This window comes from Montipora capricornis, chromosome 1 (genome assembly GCF_036669925.1).
Source record: "Montipora capricornis isolate CH-2021 chromosome 1, ASM3666992v2, whole genome shotgun sequence".
Classification (NCBI taxonomy): domain Eukaryota; kingdom Metazoa; phylum Cnidaria; class Anthozoa; order Scleractinia; family Acroporidae; genus Montipora; species Montipora capricornis.
Window position 1 is genome coordinate 47,114,233 of NC_090883.1, and position 17,500 is coordinate 47,131,732.

The following is a 17,500-nucleotide window of genomic DNA, read 5'->3' on the forward strand; positions in this document are numbered from 1 at the left end:
TGAACATGTTTGTTTTCCATGGATAACCGTTTCGCTTGTTTTCTTGCACGACGAAATCTTCTTTCCTTTAAAATTGTCGCAAACTATTAGCATTCTTCGTTGATCCGGACCTTCACACGGATGAAAACTTGAATAACGCGAGGATATTTTCTGTGGCGTCCGATCGATTTGACCACAACTTTTTTCCTTTCACGTCGAATTCCATATGTATAGTACATAAAATACTGCTGTCAAACGTTTTGTCAATGGTCATCTGGCCACAAAATCAATTGCGTGCTGATTCCCTTCTTTGCAATATCAACAAGGCCTACATTGCCACCCGTCCCCTAACACACATTTCGCCAACCTCCCAGATTCTGGGAGACACGTGACCAGCGTCAACCAGGGTCTTCTCTCAACGACAATGGAGGCAGAGAAGAGAGACCCTGGGAACGAGGCTGGGGAAATAAATGTAAAACAAGACGCCTCCAAAGGCGTATCCGTGGAATGCAACAGTTGACACAAATTGTCCACTTACAGAAATGGCGAGAGATTACCACAAAGATACATCTGTAATATAACTTGAAGTTGTCTGTTGTAAAAACTCATTATTAATGTTACTAAATTTGCAAATGCAAACAAGGAAGCCCTATTTGCGGGTTCTCGGGATACGGGATCTTTCATTTATTTATTTTTTGGAATGAGACTTTATTTAAATCCTCCAGTTTTACTTCTTTCCTTAACTACGTTCATCCAAAAATTACAAGATCAGCCTTAAATCATCCGAAAAACTTATTGCAGATCACAGTTCAACAACTTATCATCCTGGGCCAGTTCTTCAAAAGCCGATTAATGCTAATCTCAGGTTAAAAATGAACAAACGAGTTTTATTCTCTACTCCCAAATGCTGTTCAAGGCTGATATTCCGTGAAACTTTACATTAGAAGAAGTCAATAAGCAAAGGAAACTTTCACCCAGAAGTTGAAAACATGAAACAAAAGTTTACTCTAATCCTGGATTAAGGTAATCGGCTTTCGAACAACCGGGCCATGTATTCGAATTCCGGTTCCGTAATCCTGGTTTAGTTTCTCGCAAACTGTTTAAATCTGCCGTGGCGAAGACAAGAAGACAACATGTGAACTCCATTTCTCAGAATGCTCAAAAATGTAAAATTCCGTAATTGCGCGTTCTATAGTCCAGTCCAAAGTTCTAGTTTTACAATTCCATAATCTCGATTTCAGTATTAGAGTAACTTGGTACCAAACGTTTCACAATAACTTGAAATCTCGTCAAGGAAAAAGCTTAAATCCAGTAGTCCAGTCTGGGTTGAAATCGCCAAAACTCTTTCTATTATCGATTCAAAACTCAACAAAAGCTACAAGTAGTAAATAGTTCTCACAAACTACAAAAGTTCGTCATGATTCTACACTCGAGCTGAACAAAAAACTATCAAACACGAAAACAAAAAACCCTAGTGATCGCTTCTCGAGAAAATAGTGTCTAGTTACTGCACTACCACACGTACGCAATGCGCTCCTACTTTAAAAAATATCCCGTATCTCCACAGTTCCCCCCCCCCCCCCCCCCAGCCAAAAATCCCTTATCTCCACTATTTTTTTACCTAAGTTTTCCCGTGTCCTGATCGCTTTTCGGCCTTTTGGCTAAGATTAGTTTCTCGGCCAATGGCTACGGTCAAGTACACATGTACTAACGTACGGTACTTTTGTCAGTGCCGTAAGGGGCAAGCACAGAACAGTTTCGGTTGTTTAAGAAAAACAACCGACACTGTTCTGGCACAGAGGGTAGGGTAATGCCTGTGGTTTACCAGGGAGGATGATGAAGATTCGGTCTGATCATAGGTCTGATCGACACATAACTAACAACTGTGGTACACGATATTGGTTTGGTATCGTAAATCATTACAGTGTCATGGTAGATATGTTTGGTAGATACCCCCTGAGAAGACATGTGGTTCAGTAAGGTACTTAACGCAGAACGATTGAAGAAAATAAAAGCAAATCGAGAAACATTTAGCTTCAAGGCTGACAAGTTGATCATTTACAACTTCTTTTTCACCACAAGCTTAAGCGTGTACTCTGAGCTTCTGACTGCATTCCAAAACCAATTTGCATTGAAGTCAAGCCCTTTCCGGCGGGGTTAGTAACTGGATGGTAGACGTCAAAAGATGCAACTTTCTGTCAGGAACCGTGATGATACGACCAAAAATTCTACTTTAATGCCCAAAAATGCGAACTAAGCAAGGTACAGATTTTGTTAGCCTGCCTTCCCTGTATGCAAAACAAATATTGACGCAAAAGTAAATAAACAATGATATGTAGTTTTTAAGGAGAGCAGAAGGAACTTTTAGGAAGTGTCGATCGAGAATAAGACAATTTGCAAGATGAAGGCATCATAAATTTTGTGCCACGAATATAATACAAGTTACCATCAGCGAAAAACATTTCGGGAGATTTTTGTACGTTCAATCTGAGTTCAATTTTTCTATCGTACTTCTGGTCGTACAAGTAAAATCACAAAATCGAAAATGACATCGATTTTAGCGGCCGCCTATGATCAAGTTACCTTGCGTGTTTAATACTGACAACTCACGAAACAAAGGATGCATCTATGACAAAATGACGGCAAGACACCGGGTTTTTGTTAGTTTACTTTTTTTCTTTCAAGTTTTAATAAAGTTCGACAAGATACATGTGCGAATTTAACACAAAGATCTCAATCGTTGATGTTAGCCCAGGTGTCAGCTGAAGTTAAGCACCTCCGAATGAGGTTAGTAACACGTTCTAAAACCAACGGGGATATTCTAAAACGTTAATTTTTGGCAAAATATTGATAGTTGCGATTAAAATGTGCCAAGAAAACTGGGAATTTTGGCACAAAGTAGCTTATTTAAGGTTTAAAATTGCTAAGCCCAGATTGCCAAGCTTGGATTTGAAAAAAAATTGCTCAATGTACGGTTTTTTTGCCAACCTTCCACTCAGTTGTGTGTGGCAAAAATACCAAGAAAGTATGCCGGAATTGCCGTTGCTGTGGAGGTGCACTGAAAGATGGAAAATTTTGCTTAAAAATATTTTTTTTTTGCTAAAAGGACTTGGCAAGAAATTCAGAGGTTTCTTTTATTTATTGCCAGAAACATAAATTTATGTCAACAATGAGAAGAACGGTTCAAAATATTTCCAAATTGAAGAAGGTGGATTGATTTTTTTGTCTAAGAAAGGCAAATAAGTTTAAAATCAGTCCAATGCAATGCAAAATGACGACGGAAATTTCCAACGTCAAATCTATAGGGTTGATACAAAATGACCACGGAAATTTCCAGCGTCTAAACTATAGGGTTATACAAAATGACCGCGGAAATTTCCAAAGTCAAATTTGCGAGAGGCACGACCATGGAACTTTCCAACGTCAAACACAAACGACCATAGAAATCTTTAAGATCAAATTTGCACTTAATCAAAAATGACGATGGAAATTTCCAGCCTCAAAATTTCGCGCATGTGTTTACCCGAAATTGCCTCGGAAACTTACAAAGTCCTTTTTTTCCGCAAATGTTGAATGCCTAATTGCGCACTTCATAAGATCAGCTATTCCATATTCTAACTCTATTTCTTGAAAATATCTTTTATTTTATATTTAATCTTAAACTTCCAACAAAATAGTCGCCTCTTGAAGACGATTTTGTCTTGTTTACAGTTCACTTTTTCAAATTATTAAAAGCTGTTTATAATGTAGGCTTGTGTGGTTATTAACAACTGAAATTCAGTCTTCGTTCAATGTTAGGCTAAATTAAAAGATGAAGGGAATATATGCGCCTTTATCTCTGAATTCACCTCCGAGTCAGGTATATCATCCACCTGATCCGCAACGAGTTTTTTTCAATAGCAGTCTGCGCCCGACGATCTTTGAACAATCGGTGGAATCATGGCCTCTGCTAAATCGGCATCGACTGACCTTGTCTCGTGCTGTGTCTTCTTCATCACACCATCATATCGTCTAAAAGCCATGTGCTATTGTAGCTACTTCTCAGGGGGTTCGAATAACTTGCTCCCTTTTTGTCATCGGCCAACATTGCTTATGACTTTGATTGAAACATTTTGAACCATAAAATTTTTGGACATCTTTCTTTAAGCTAGCCTCTTCAAATCAATCTTTTCGTTTGTCCACTTGAAGCGCAATAGCTGTAAGTCAATCATGGCAACTTACTTGCCATGCCATCTTCCGTCTCTGATTCCAATCTCCAAGGGGAACACATTCAACCGATATCATTACGTTCACTCGGCAAAGAATTAACTCCCTGAATTGGTTCCAGTGTTAATTTATAAGGGTTGTCTCTCTCGTGGTCTTCAAATAGTGTCTCAAAAAGTTCACTGGTATTTGCACTGAGATCACTCACCGTTTACGTTGACTCAGTGTGGCCTCAACCGGAGGTCATTTGTCGCTGGACTACTTGCAGACATGGCCGAATCTGCTCAGTTCTCCTCGCTAATTTCATCATCAAAATAAGGATCTAAAAAATCATTAGTAGCAAGGCTGGTACAGGACGATAAACGCAGTCTTTTTCCGTACTGTGCATTTGAAACTACTTCAACGTCCTGTTGTCCTATTTCGTTTAGGTTTCAATGTCGTGATGTGAAACTGGGCGGCAATATGTGTGACATGTCTTTTGAATGCGACAGTGCGGTTGATTATGAAAGCCGAGCACGACTCCAACGGTTCGCAAATGTTTTTCTATTCCCTTCTACAGTTTTAATAGCTCTGACCCAAATCTTTCTGTCGTGTAAACGGCCTTTAAAAGTTTTTGAGGGATTTTCCTCTTTTGCAAGAAAATAGGGGGACCTCTTCGAATATTTTGTTGAGCGCTTGCTGACCTTGTATAAAGTCACCTGCGTTTTTAAGTGCGGGGAATTAATTTGTTATCCACGAAAGCAGCCTTAATTTGAAAGAAGCCTTTTACAGGTTAACAAACCGAGCAAAACACTAATGCAACTTGCCTTTTGCCTTTTCTGAAGGTTTGTTAAATAGCAGGGCTGGGGGCGCCAGGTCACTTAAATTATTAATTTCCGGTCCTTTTCTGGTTTCTACTTGACAATTGAATTCATTCAGATAAGATTTTAACAGAAATCTCACGAAAGGGGCGAATAGCACGCTAGCTCGTTGATATAGTTTGAGGAAAAAGAACTCCCACCAACGAATTCATCTGCAAATCCATCCAGCCTAAATAGCTAGCACTTTGATTCTTTTGGCGATTCAAGACTTTCAGCTAATATAATAATGACTAACGGGCATTTGGGGTCTTGTGAAACCAGTGGTATTTTGTGGAACCGATTGAAGATAACAAAATTGTTATTCACAACTCCGCGACAGTCTTCTCAAGCGGGATGGCAAAGAGCGTGGATATGTTCTGAACATTTCCCCTTCAAAAAGTGACAAGAAAGGCGAACGGTTGCAGGTAAGAGAGAGAATGTTTCATTAAAAAGAAAAAAAAAAAGAAACTAATTGTCAGCCAAAAGTAGCTCTGATAAAATTTCTTTCATTTCATGTTCTTTTACAGATTGAATTTGGTGATTTGATACTGGTCGATGCAAAGCACGAATGTAGCATTATTAGCGTGTGCCGTTTGAAGCAAATAGGACTATTTGCAGATTTCAATGGGAGTACCGATGTTCATATTTGTTCGCTCGGTTTTACTTGTGCTATATTTCTCAGACAATTAAGAGCCAAGTTTGTGGCTAACGACAGAGAGCAGAATTAATTTTGTAATAAAAAAAACTTTTTTTCCTCAGTATTGACATATTTCTCTGTTGGTTTGCAACGACTGGAGGAACTAACCGTAGCTTTCTATTTGTCATAATAGTGTACATAACAATTACATTTCAATTAAAACAAGGGTGAGTAATAATTTAACATCTTTCCGGGGAAAAAAATGTTAGTCATCTTGGTGAAAACGTTCCACGAGCAGCCCATAAATGAGGTTCATATGGTTTCTTTTACATGTCTATATAGTGAATTGTCTTCAAGCTTAGAATCTGAGTGTGTGAAATATCTCGTTTTTAGTCCGTGGGAGTTAAGTTCGTCCTTAGACAATAAAGTTGAAGATCTTCACTTCAGGTAGTCTTGTTTTACTTTTGCCAAAAATGACGTTGGAAAATTCCGCCGTCATTTTGCTTGATCTTTTTTAAAAAATGACGTTGGAAATTTCCAACGTCATTTTGCCTCATCTTCTGTGAAAAATGACGTTGGAAAATTCCGCCGTCATTTTGCTTTACCTTCTGTTAAAAATGACGTTGGAAATTTCCGTCGCCATTTTCTGTGATCTTCTATGAGAAGACGTTGGAAATTTCTTCTGTCATTTTGCGTGACTGTTTAGTCAAAAATTTGATCAAATTTGATAAATATTGCAAAGTTGATAAATGCTCCGGAAAAATATTCTTTTTTCTTTCCATTATTGCAAACTGGATAAATCATTCGGTAGAAAAGTGGAGATTCATCAACAATATTTACGGTGTGGTGCCAAAACAGCACAGATTTGGAAAAAATGACCGCAAAACATATCATTTTTACCAGAATTGGACGGTTTTAGAATACGACGAAGTGTTTTAGAACGTGTTTAGTACTTGGATGGGGGACCGCTGCGAAGTCCCCGTTAGGGACATCAGTAATTCGTTTTTTTAAAACTTGATTTCATTTTTTATTTTGTTTGGCCGTTGAAAGCTATTTTCTTATTTTCTTTCTACGTCAAAACGGCTTAACAAACCGGTTCCTAAGAAATATTAGAGTATTCGTGCTATGCAAAATACTTCTAATGAAGTATTCGTTCTGTGCAAAATACCGTAATGTTCACAGCGGAACACACAAGTATAAGTACGAAGCAAGATCTAGAATTAACGTAGAAAATTCTTCTTACCTTTAAAGCTTGTTTTTCTCAAAGAAAAAACATCTGTCCACTTTATCGAACATTTTAATACTGTGTCAATCATGGTCGGCGGAAAGATTCCACAATAAATAATTGCTTTCCTCCCCGCATTAGAACTGTGTCGCGGTGGCCGAGTGGTCTAACGCGCGCACATGATCGCGAAGTGTAGGGAAAGTATATGGTTTCTAAATGGGACAGGGAAGTTCGGATATACTAAAGGTTATAAAGAAAAATTCACCCGATCGGAGCCTAATTCAATATCCGTGGGGTATGCACATTTGTGACTACCAACAAAAAAAAGAAAATTTGTGACCAGCCCGGATTTAAGAAGTGGTATGCCTTCGGCATTCCACTTAATAACCCAACTACTTAAGGGCATAGTTTGTATAACATAACAATGGTTTTGTCATTGCATGGTACATATCTCAAGTTGTAACAATGAGCAGTTCTTATTTATGTTCATTCCAAAACAACTTCAACACCATTTAAGTCACAAGGTGAAATAAAGTCCGATGTAAATTCAAGAAGATCTTAAAATTTTCAGCCTCACATCGCAAAAATAGATAAGAACGTTCAGCCTTTGCTCCAAAATTAGACCTTCTTATTGTATCTCGCAAAGATCAACTTGGCTTCCCAGCTGCTGACATTTTACAACTTTCAATGCACTTGTTGTTTCAACATTCGGAAGCCCTTGCCCCCCCGGTATATATTTCGTTTTAGCTCAAAAATAACAAAACACGCTCTTGAGTAAAACTCACTCGTTTCTACTTTAAGTTAAATAGTCTGCAAAAGAACTAACTTGAAATTGTTCTGACGCACGTTTAATTTGCTGCATATCATGCATGCCTCGCAGAACTTTGCACTAACCAAACGTTTATTCCAACTTCTAAGAAAGGACTGAACATTTTGTTTCCGCTTCATAATTCCTCCTTTTTTCAGTCTAATCTGATGTCAGGCGACGAAACCCGCCCCTACAACAATGAGTTCTCTTCAACGCAAAACACAGCGCATAAGCAAACTCAAGTTGCGATGCATTCAATCCTTGCATCCTAATAGCTAAGCCAAAGAGGCTTATTTATAGTGTTGATCGAAATGGACATGTATTCAGTTAGAAACACAGCATCGTCAACAATTCTTGCAAGATAAAATAGAAGTGACTTGTGCATACATAATCTATAAGCCCGCAGATGTCACGAGAAATTCCATAGTTTTCTTTAGTCTTCAGTGTTGAACTTCCTTAGATTAATTCATTTTCTGTCCTTAAACTGGTCCTATTTATCCTATCTTATAGTTATAAGTGCGAAGGTCAGTCTTTTGTCAAAGTGAACCGAATAAAAGAATTTTTAAAAAGAAAATGGTCATGAATCCGAGAAATAAGTTCTTTGAAAATTATGATAATCGTCCAAATCTAACTACGCCTGCAATCTATCGTTGTGCGCGTACACCGAAAACCTTTGAAGAACGAAGACTAATACAATTCATCCTTCATGTAACATCAATCAAAAGAAAGATATTTTCATCTCGGTTTAATGAAGGAAACGTGCTCTGGCGGGTACGTGATATGTAATGTCAAGGTTGCCAAAGGTATTAAATATTCTTTTCCGGTAGGTACCTTATTATATGCTTCCTTGTTGTATCGAATCGAAGAACTATAGGGCACAAAATCGGGTGAAGGTGAATGCTGCCTTGGCAAAATTGACGGTAAGTGCATACACTAGCCAAAACACAGTCCAGATAAAGTAAAAATTCGAATATGAATTAAATTCAGAATGAATAGTTTTTCTCTCATCGTTATTTGAATTAAGTGTTAAAAATGGGGCAAGCGTCAAATTCAAAGACAACGTGTATTAAGGCTTCGTTACATTAGAGGATAACAGACAAATTTTATTTTTGTCTCCACCTTATACACCTGCAAAATCTATGGTTCATAAAAGCAGAGAACCTGAAATATAGCTTTGGGTAATTATTGTACTTAAATTTAAGTATTTTAAGAATTACTATTTCATTTTTAGTATGAGAATTTTTGAAGGATCTAGTTTCTCTTCCTTTTCTTTCTTTTTTTCTCTCGACGATACGTACAAGCTTGTCTTAGGCCCAGTTCAGACGTCGTGCTTCTGCCGTGCCGAACTTAATTGCAATTTGGTTCGACTGTAGCACGGTAGGGAAACAACTCTGATTCAGACGCCGTGCCAAAGTCGAACCAAATTCAGGCTTTACTGATGCCTCGTAACAATTCTTCTCCTAACTCCCCGTGGGAACTCAATCTCGCCAAATACATTAATATAATTTATGAATTTTGTTTGGCGCGACACAAGCACGACGTTTGAATCAATGCCGTGCCAAAGTCGTGTAGCACGGCAGAGCTTGTCGAACTTAATTGCTTGCCGAACTTAATTCAAAAGTTTGATTCAGACGCCGTGCTTCTGCCGTGCTTTTGTCGAACTTAATTCCTGAATTTAGTTCGACACGGCAGAAGCACGACGTCTGAACTGGGCCTTAGCTACTTAAAAATTCGAAATGAAATAAAGTTTTATGTCTGTGTGTGTTATGTTTGCAAAGAGATGCAGTGCGGTACACTGGTTAGGAGTTTCCGGGTTCAAAACCCGTTCTGACCACTCGTTGAATTTGTTCCTGGTAGTCCCTGGTTCATTTTCTCGGCCGCACTTGTAAATAGCCAACTGGTTTGACTCCAGCCAGTTGGGATTCTTAACAGTTGTTGTTGTTGTTGTTCTGTCGTTTCGTTGATTGTGTTTCATTGGCCCTAAAAAGCCCCCATGGAGAGTGGTCAATTAAGTATGTATTGTGTATTGTATTATGCAGCATGTCATCTGGAAAGTTTGCTTGCGAGCTTGTCCCTGTGTTTTTTTATTCATTAAAAATATAAATTTTGACGAGAACGTTTATGCTGATGATTACTTCAATTTCAGTAGGGTAAAGAATGCTTAGATTTAGTGTCAAGCAACCATAACCAAGTCGCTTTTTGTGGCTCAGTTATCTTCATAACTAACCCAAGTAGAAAAGGGCCGTCCTTTTCGTTTATCCATTACCCACGCTGGCGAAATGCACCTCAAGCAGTTTAAGGCCTCAAGCAGAAAATGATAAATAATTCATTACTTTGTCAAATCCCACAATGCATTGTTTTCGATTTATCCTAGGACATCTTCATGTCCCAGGGGAAATTGCAAACAATGATTATGAACAAATTTTCGGGGGTAAACAAGACAGATCACGTGACGTGTCACATGACCGTTTCTTCGACAAAATCATTTATTTAAGGAGTAGGTGACGGTTGTAGGATATAAGATCAAAGAAAAACGCTTTTCTGATGCAAATTAATTATTTCCAGCATCTTATGTTTGGAGTGACCATCGTTGTCATATTATGAGGACGAAGGTCATTTTTCGGCCCGGAATTCAACCACTGACTGTTGATAATTTAAAACTAAAACTTGCCGAGAACGATCACTCTAAGCGTAGAAAAGCTAGATACGTAGGATTTCCACTTGAAAGGTTGATTCATTAATCTGTAAACATAAAATCCCGCCACCACATCGCTGATTCATATATTTATCACGTGACCAGTCTCGTGATCAAAATTATACATTGAGGAAAAAGAGGACAACAAGTTTTTTCTTCAGGGAAAGTTTCATCGGATTGTAGGATATCTGGGGAAAGATATTGGCGATCAGCTACATTTCTGAACATATTTTCAAAGCCAGGCCTTTAACTGCTTAAGGCAACGATTGTGAACTCGATGTTCCAAATGGATTTTGTATTGGTATGAGTTCGAATCCTTCTAATTTGAAGCGATTTTGTGGTTTGTTATCAGGTATTACCTAGGTGCATGTTTTAGTAATCCCCAGGGATATTGTCATTGAGTTATCAGGCTATTTTATAAACAGATAGCAAGTTTTGGTTGTTCTCTCACTCTCGAAATTTCAACTCTGACGCTCTCAGCTACAATCAGTGGCAAACGCAGTTGGGACGCTAATGACAGGATGGGCCTGAAAACCTTTCAGATGTCAGAAACAAGCATAACTGTCAAAATTCCACTAAGAGCTTCAAAATGTTGGTCCCTCCTCCCCTAATCAATGTTCAAATAGACAAGGAAATGTCAACTTCAAAGGGGGAATGTCCCAAGACGTTCGCCACTTATTGTGGTTCCCCCCCCCCCCCCCCAAGCCCTCTTGATCGAACAGATTTTCTTTTATTTTTCCTCTTATCTAATTGTTGGATTGCCTGAGCAACCCACCCATTATGAAGTCGTTTGTTGTGAATTTTAAAGCATTAAGGGAGAAAATAGTTTACGTTCGTTTGAGCTTAGCGAAGTAGAACGTAAATGTTGTTATAATTTGCGACTAAATTGAAACCGAATTGCGGATACCACACGATTTCGAAAGACCGGCCTGTGCAAATGCTGCAAGATGTTAAATAATATGGGGTTTTCTTTTGTTAGCTGATTGTTTGAGAAAAAATAGTGTCCTATCTGTAGTGTTTCCATGGTGCTGTTCGTATAATGACATGCGTGTGTCTTGCACACAAGAAAATTGAGCGTGTTTTTCTCCTTTCAGCACAAATTCATAAACCTCCTGAAAAGGGAAATCATGAGGTTAACCCTGTATAAAAACAATTTTCCAAACTAAAAAACTTACAAAAATTTCAATAACTAGATAAATTTGATAGCTACTAATTCAATAAATATTCAAAAAAAGTTTAAGTCTACTCTTAAAAACACATAGTGATTCGGCATGTACAATATATCTTAGCAAATCGTTCCATTTCCTTGAAATGAGAACAAAGAAAGAATATTTGTAACAATTACAAACCGCGTTTCTGCAGTAAAGTTTGTCGTCGTGAGTAGCTCTTGTACACTTTTGGCAAACTCAAAGAAATCTGTGAAAGAGATATTATTACATTGAAACAGAGATAGAAATTCTCTACGCTTTTCTAGTGTTTGCCACTTCAATAAACTGCAACGGTGTTCATAACTCATTTCACCCCGTTTCTGTCTTAAAGCAAGTACTTTTCTTTTTCCACAATATCCTTATTCAAGTGTGGGCTCCAAACAGCCAGGAACCGCATACTCAAGTATGGGTCTGACTAGTAACTTGTGGAGCTGCGAAAACACATCTTGGTTGTTTTTTTCTGATGGACCGCTTTATGATACGCAATACCATATTTGCCTTATTTACCGTTGCAAGCACATGGTTACCCCAGGCATGCGCAGGTCAGAACAGGTGGTCAGTACCCCGAGGGCCGTAATATTCTCTACCGACCTAAATTGCCTTCCAAGCGAGTAAACAGGTCTGGATTTATCCTTTCTATGTGTAATACGCATCACCTCACATTTATCTGGATTGAAATGCATCTGCCATTTATTTGTCCATACGCCCAATCCATGTAGGCCACACTGCAAAGCAGGGTTATCAGGATCTGGTAAACCGAATGTGCATAAATCCTGATGGCATTTATGTAAATGATAATTAAAACATCTGCAAGAAAGGGGGAATTCTCTTTTTGTCATATCTGCCAAAAAAAAAAAAAACCGAAATCGTTCAGGTTTTATTGCCGAGAATTAATTCCTGGCTTCTATTAATATTTCAACTTCCCGTCTAATAGACTGCCCATCAGCTAATCATTACCATGATAAAGGCCAAGGGTTGATGTATATTCAAACTGATCAAATATGCTAAAACCTTTTTGTTTTACAATTTGTAAATGTGAATATGAAAGAGTTTCTTCAGTATGCCATGGAAAAATAATCTTTACTGTCAGCCCAAATATAAATGAAGTAGAACGAGTAAGTAAAACCATTCAGTCAATTAACGTCATTATTACCCTTATGCAATAAACACCTAAAGATTATGAAACGGAACATGTTACACGTACTCCTAAATCCATGGAAATTATATAATTAAATTTCAGTTGGTGTCACTTATAACAAAGAAGTATTATTTTATCACGATAAAGAAGTGATATGAATATTTAGAATGGTTCGTTTTCCCCTCCCCCGATACGACCCATTTTTTTTGAAAAGTAAAATATTAAAAAAAAAAAAAAATTCCAGATTCACTGGTCAAAGAAGCAAGTACTTTAATTTGCAAGCACACGATCTTGTTTTATTAACAACAAATTATTATCAATATACGCGGCCAAATAGAAAATTGGCCTCTTCAAAACACACGCCCAGCGGGCCGCGAAAGACTGACAGTGGGCTGCTAATGCATTATCAGCCCTACAGCTGATTGGTTCTTGCTTCAACTTTGTGATATACCTATTATTTATAGGCGATTTTACGCGTTTTTTCGGTAATTTTAAATAAGTTTACTGGACTGAGTTGATTCTTTAATAGCTTGATATCATTTGACCTTGTTTATTGATAATGAAATAACTTTTTTCGGGAATATTGTTTATTTGCGCCCTTGTAGTGTCATTTGCGGCCCGAGCGCGCGCAAATGACACCACGCGGGCGTAAATAAACAATATTCCCTCTAAAAGTCATGTTATTCCCTTATTGATATTATGTGATGTTCTTGTCTTTACTTAACATCAATACTACGGCGGTTTAGATATTTGATAGTCGAGCACGTTAATATACATCTTTTACCATCTGATTATTTATCTTACAGATTAGACGTGAGATTTAATATGAAAACGTAAAATGGAACAAATTATAAGTGAATGTTTTCTTTACTTTGTAACCAGTGAGGCTTTCTTACTTAGCAGCTTCAAGTGTTCATTCATTTTCTTTTTTGCCCTACCGACAGACCCACCATCACAACAACAAACTACAACAAAATAGTTTATTTGTACCACACGTAAATAGGGATACATGAAATAAGTAACAGACTTAAGAAAGGTACAATGCCCCCTAGAAAATAACTAAGAAGCTAATCTAGCTAGGACGTGCAGAATAAATAATTTTATGTCTAAATTAAAGGACAAAGTCAATTCAGGAAGGCACAAATATAATGATAAAAGATAGGCAAACAAAGAGAACCAAAAAAAAAAAAAAAAGATGTCACTTCAGATGGACTGGAGTAAAGAGGAAGTATAAATACAATAATTAATATGACGTAATGAGCGACTTTTTCAGAGAACACTTAAATTTGTGAAAGCGAAGAATTTTTCAGTACTCCTGTTGAACTTGTCATAATTAGGTAGTCCTGGCAGAAGGAATACAAAACGCTCATTTAGAAGACAGTCTATATAGTATTACATTTGTGCCTACTTGATATTGGATTAAAAAAAGAGTGGAAAGCAGAAGGTAACATACATTAAAGTCGAAGTATAAATATCAATGTAATTAGGGTCTTTGTCATTTCAGTGCACTTGGCTGTGTTTTTTTTTTCAGTTTCCTCTCATCGTGGTTTGAAGCACGCAATCAGGAGATCGGGTCGCTATGGACCGTTCATGGAAATTACTTACGGTAGGTTTTGTACATATATACCAAGCACTGAAATACACTCTTTTTATTATATAAGAACTTTTTTTATACGAACGTTGAGGCTGAGATTAACCAAAATTTTAAGAAAGTGTTAAGAACATCCCTCAGGCTGAGAGTCGATTAAGAACGTTTTTATTTTTCTTTGTATTTTCAATGAAAGCATACAATAAAGGTAAATAAATGTAAACTAACCCAAATACTTAAGGACATATTTTGTATTATTATATACGTACCGAGATTTACACTCCAAAAAGGATCGAGATAAAAATAGTCTCTTTGCGCTAGAGAAGCCAGCTGATTGGTCATACGATTTTTTTCACTAGTGAAAAACGACGTATCGACGCTCTGATTGGCTATATCGTTATTTCCACTAGTGAAAAATTGTCGTATCAGCCTTTTGATTGGCTAATATGATGTTGAACTTTGGCGCGGGTGGCCTGTGCACAGATTTGTAAACATGGCGGCCCACTGGTGTATGGTTTTCAAAGTTTTTGATCTTTTATTGCTTAGTTTTCTCCACAAAAATACTTCAGAAGATCTTAAAAAGTTTTAAAAGTGCTCAAGCGAGGTATGGAAGGTAACGATTTCTTTTATTTCCAAAATATTTAGCTATTTGTTTAGGGCTTTTGTTCACGATCGGTGGTTTGATAGCCTGACCATTAACACTTACCTCGTTAACTTTATGATCTCTGTACTTATATAATAAACAAATTACTTCATGATTGGCTCGTTTGTACGATTTTTATTACTCACTCGTTGTGAAGGATCGTTAAACTCACTCGTTCGCTTCGCTCACTCGTTCGTTTACGCGATCCTTCACAATTCGTGAATAAAAATCGCCCCGCACTCACCAACCATGAAGTAATCTATATTAACATAACTGAAAGGTTTTCTTATTGCATGATACATATATGAGCAGTTCTTTTTATATTCTTCCCAAAATAACTTCAACACCATCAAAGCCATCAGGTGAAACAAAGTCTGATGTAAATTTAAGAACATCTTAACGTTTTCAGCTTCACATCGCAAAAATAGATCATGAGGGCCGATTTACACGGTACGATTTTTGTCGCATGCGACAAGCTCACGACAGGCTTACGACATGACTTACGATTGTCGCAGCGTTTTAAGACATGTTTTAAAATGCTACGACATTATTTCTGACGTACACAACAATCGTAAATCATGTTGTGGGCCTGTTGTAAGCCGTTGTCGCATGCGACAAAAATCGCACCGTGTAAATCGGGCCTAAGAACGTTCAGCCTCTGCTTAAAAAAATAAGACGTTCGTTCGTTCCCTCGACAAATGACTCTTTGCCGTAAATCTCAGGATCGCCTCTGCTGAAGACTTCAGTATTGTCAACTGTGCTGCTTCAGAGTTTCTCTCTTTCTCGCATAAACGCACACCTCACCCACAAATATTTTCAAGCAACTCCTTTAAACCTTTCGATTTCAAAATCCTTTGCAAACGCAAGATTTCTAGTGATTAAAACAACTATTGTAAGGGACGTCTAATTAACAGCTATTACTGCTTAGTACAATTTCCATGGCTTTTAGAGACATGTACAGCATGTACTCTGACTTTTCAAAAGCTCCTGATTAGAAGTAAGTACTTTACAGTGTTAGTTATGGAATGAATAACAAGTTACGATCTACAACAAAAAAGAGTTACGTAAATCGCGTCGTACAGAACAGAATTTGACATTTGGTTTCAGTGTTGTACACAACATCACAGTCAGTAAAATATTAGAAACACAGCTCACTTTGATACGGAGATGCAATTGTTGTAGAAGTCCATTACTCGTCGCTTTTAAGATTCCAGATATTTATTTTTCACGGTCTTTCTTGTTTATCCCATTGAGGTTCCATTCTTGAGCTCCATAAATTAAGGGTATATTTTGTTTAAAGATCCGCTAAACGCCATTCGCATTGCGTTGACTTCGACGCCATTGCAGGTTAATTAAATATTTTACTGTGTCCACCGGGTAAAATCTACGCATTTCTACTAACCCCTGAAACCTACCTAAAATACGCGCAAAAGACTCTACGCACAAAGAGAATACTTAGCAGGGGAATGACAGGAGAGACCTATTGCGCAACTTTTCCATTTTCTTGACACGGAAAAAAAAAAGAAAAATAATACAAGGGATAAGTTCCACTCATTTTCTGACTGGATTGCCATATGACAACCCAGTAATAACTCCTTGAAAGGAGCCGCAAGGCGGTTGCCGTTTATTTCACAGGTTTGGTTACCAATGATAAATGCAATAGTGCGATATGTTATAACAAATAATAATAATAATCTTTATTATCTCGTGATAAAAGAACATATCTCGAGTTACAAATATATCAAATTTAAGAAATTACAGCTCTAGCTATATTAATAAAAATAACATCAATAATCTAGCAACCTAAATACTATATTTAAAAATTAGTCTATTTACATACGAGTTTTTCAACCTTTCAGTATTAACTGCTGGGCGCTTTACAGATGTTTTCCTTAAGTTATAATTCGTTTCCTTTTCTTTTGGTAATATGCAGAAAATAGGACAAGGACTAATAGAGCGTGACTTATTTAAATTCAAGTCCGATTCTTCTAAAATACTACGAATTTCTATTTTAACCGATATATATTTTCTTTTAAAACTTCTGTCTAAAAATGATTGTATAGCAGTGAGATCAGAGTCAGACGCCCCATATACAGACAGGCCATACGTGAAATTCGGTAAAACTACTGTGTTACCAAAATGGTGGACCAGATGGGTCCACATCATGAAACTGCACATCACTTTAGGAGCAAAACGTCTTGGCTGTTTGAAATGTATTTTAACTAGCTAGCTGGAAAACATTTGTTGAGACATAACTGTCGTTGATTTCCATTGCAACCGCATTTTACTCAAGTAAACTTATTAAATGCATGGCTCAAAGGAACCCGAAGATATTTTAAAGACCTTGTATTACCAATACTTGCTGATAAAATAATTAACATCATCACGATAATTTCATTTAATAACTCCTTAGGTTGTTCCTTGTTTAACCGTTGTGGTCTGTCTTCAATGAGATAGACCACCTTTTCCCCGTAAGTGGAGCTTCTGTGTAGATACCCTGCTTAGTGGCAAAAGTTTATAAATAAATGTAAATACTA

General features: G+C 37.4%; 1 protein-coding gene and 1 pseudogene across 1 annotated transcript in view; both read left to right on the plus strand.

The window, feature by feature from the left end:
- The window catches only part of LOC138046573 (uncharacterized), a 174,053-nt pseudogene that overhangs the window by 124,373 nt on the left and 32,180 nt on the right, over positions 1–17,500 (plus strand).
- Positions 1–17,500, plus strand: part of LOC138049625 (uncharacterized) — a 29,751-nt gene that overhangs the window by 10,923 nt on the left and 1,328 nt on the right. The window contains exon 3 of the mRNA XM_068896002.1: positions 14,264–14,338. Within this exon, the coding sequence (XP_068752103.1) occupies positions 14,264–14,338 (75 nt within the window). The remainder of the gene's footprint in view (positions 1–14,263; positions 14,339–17,500) is intronic.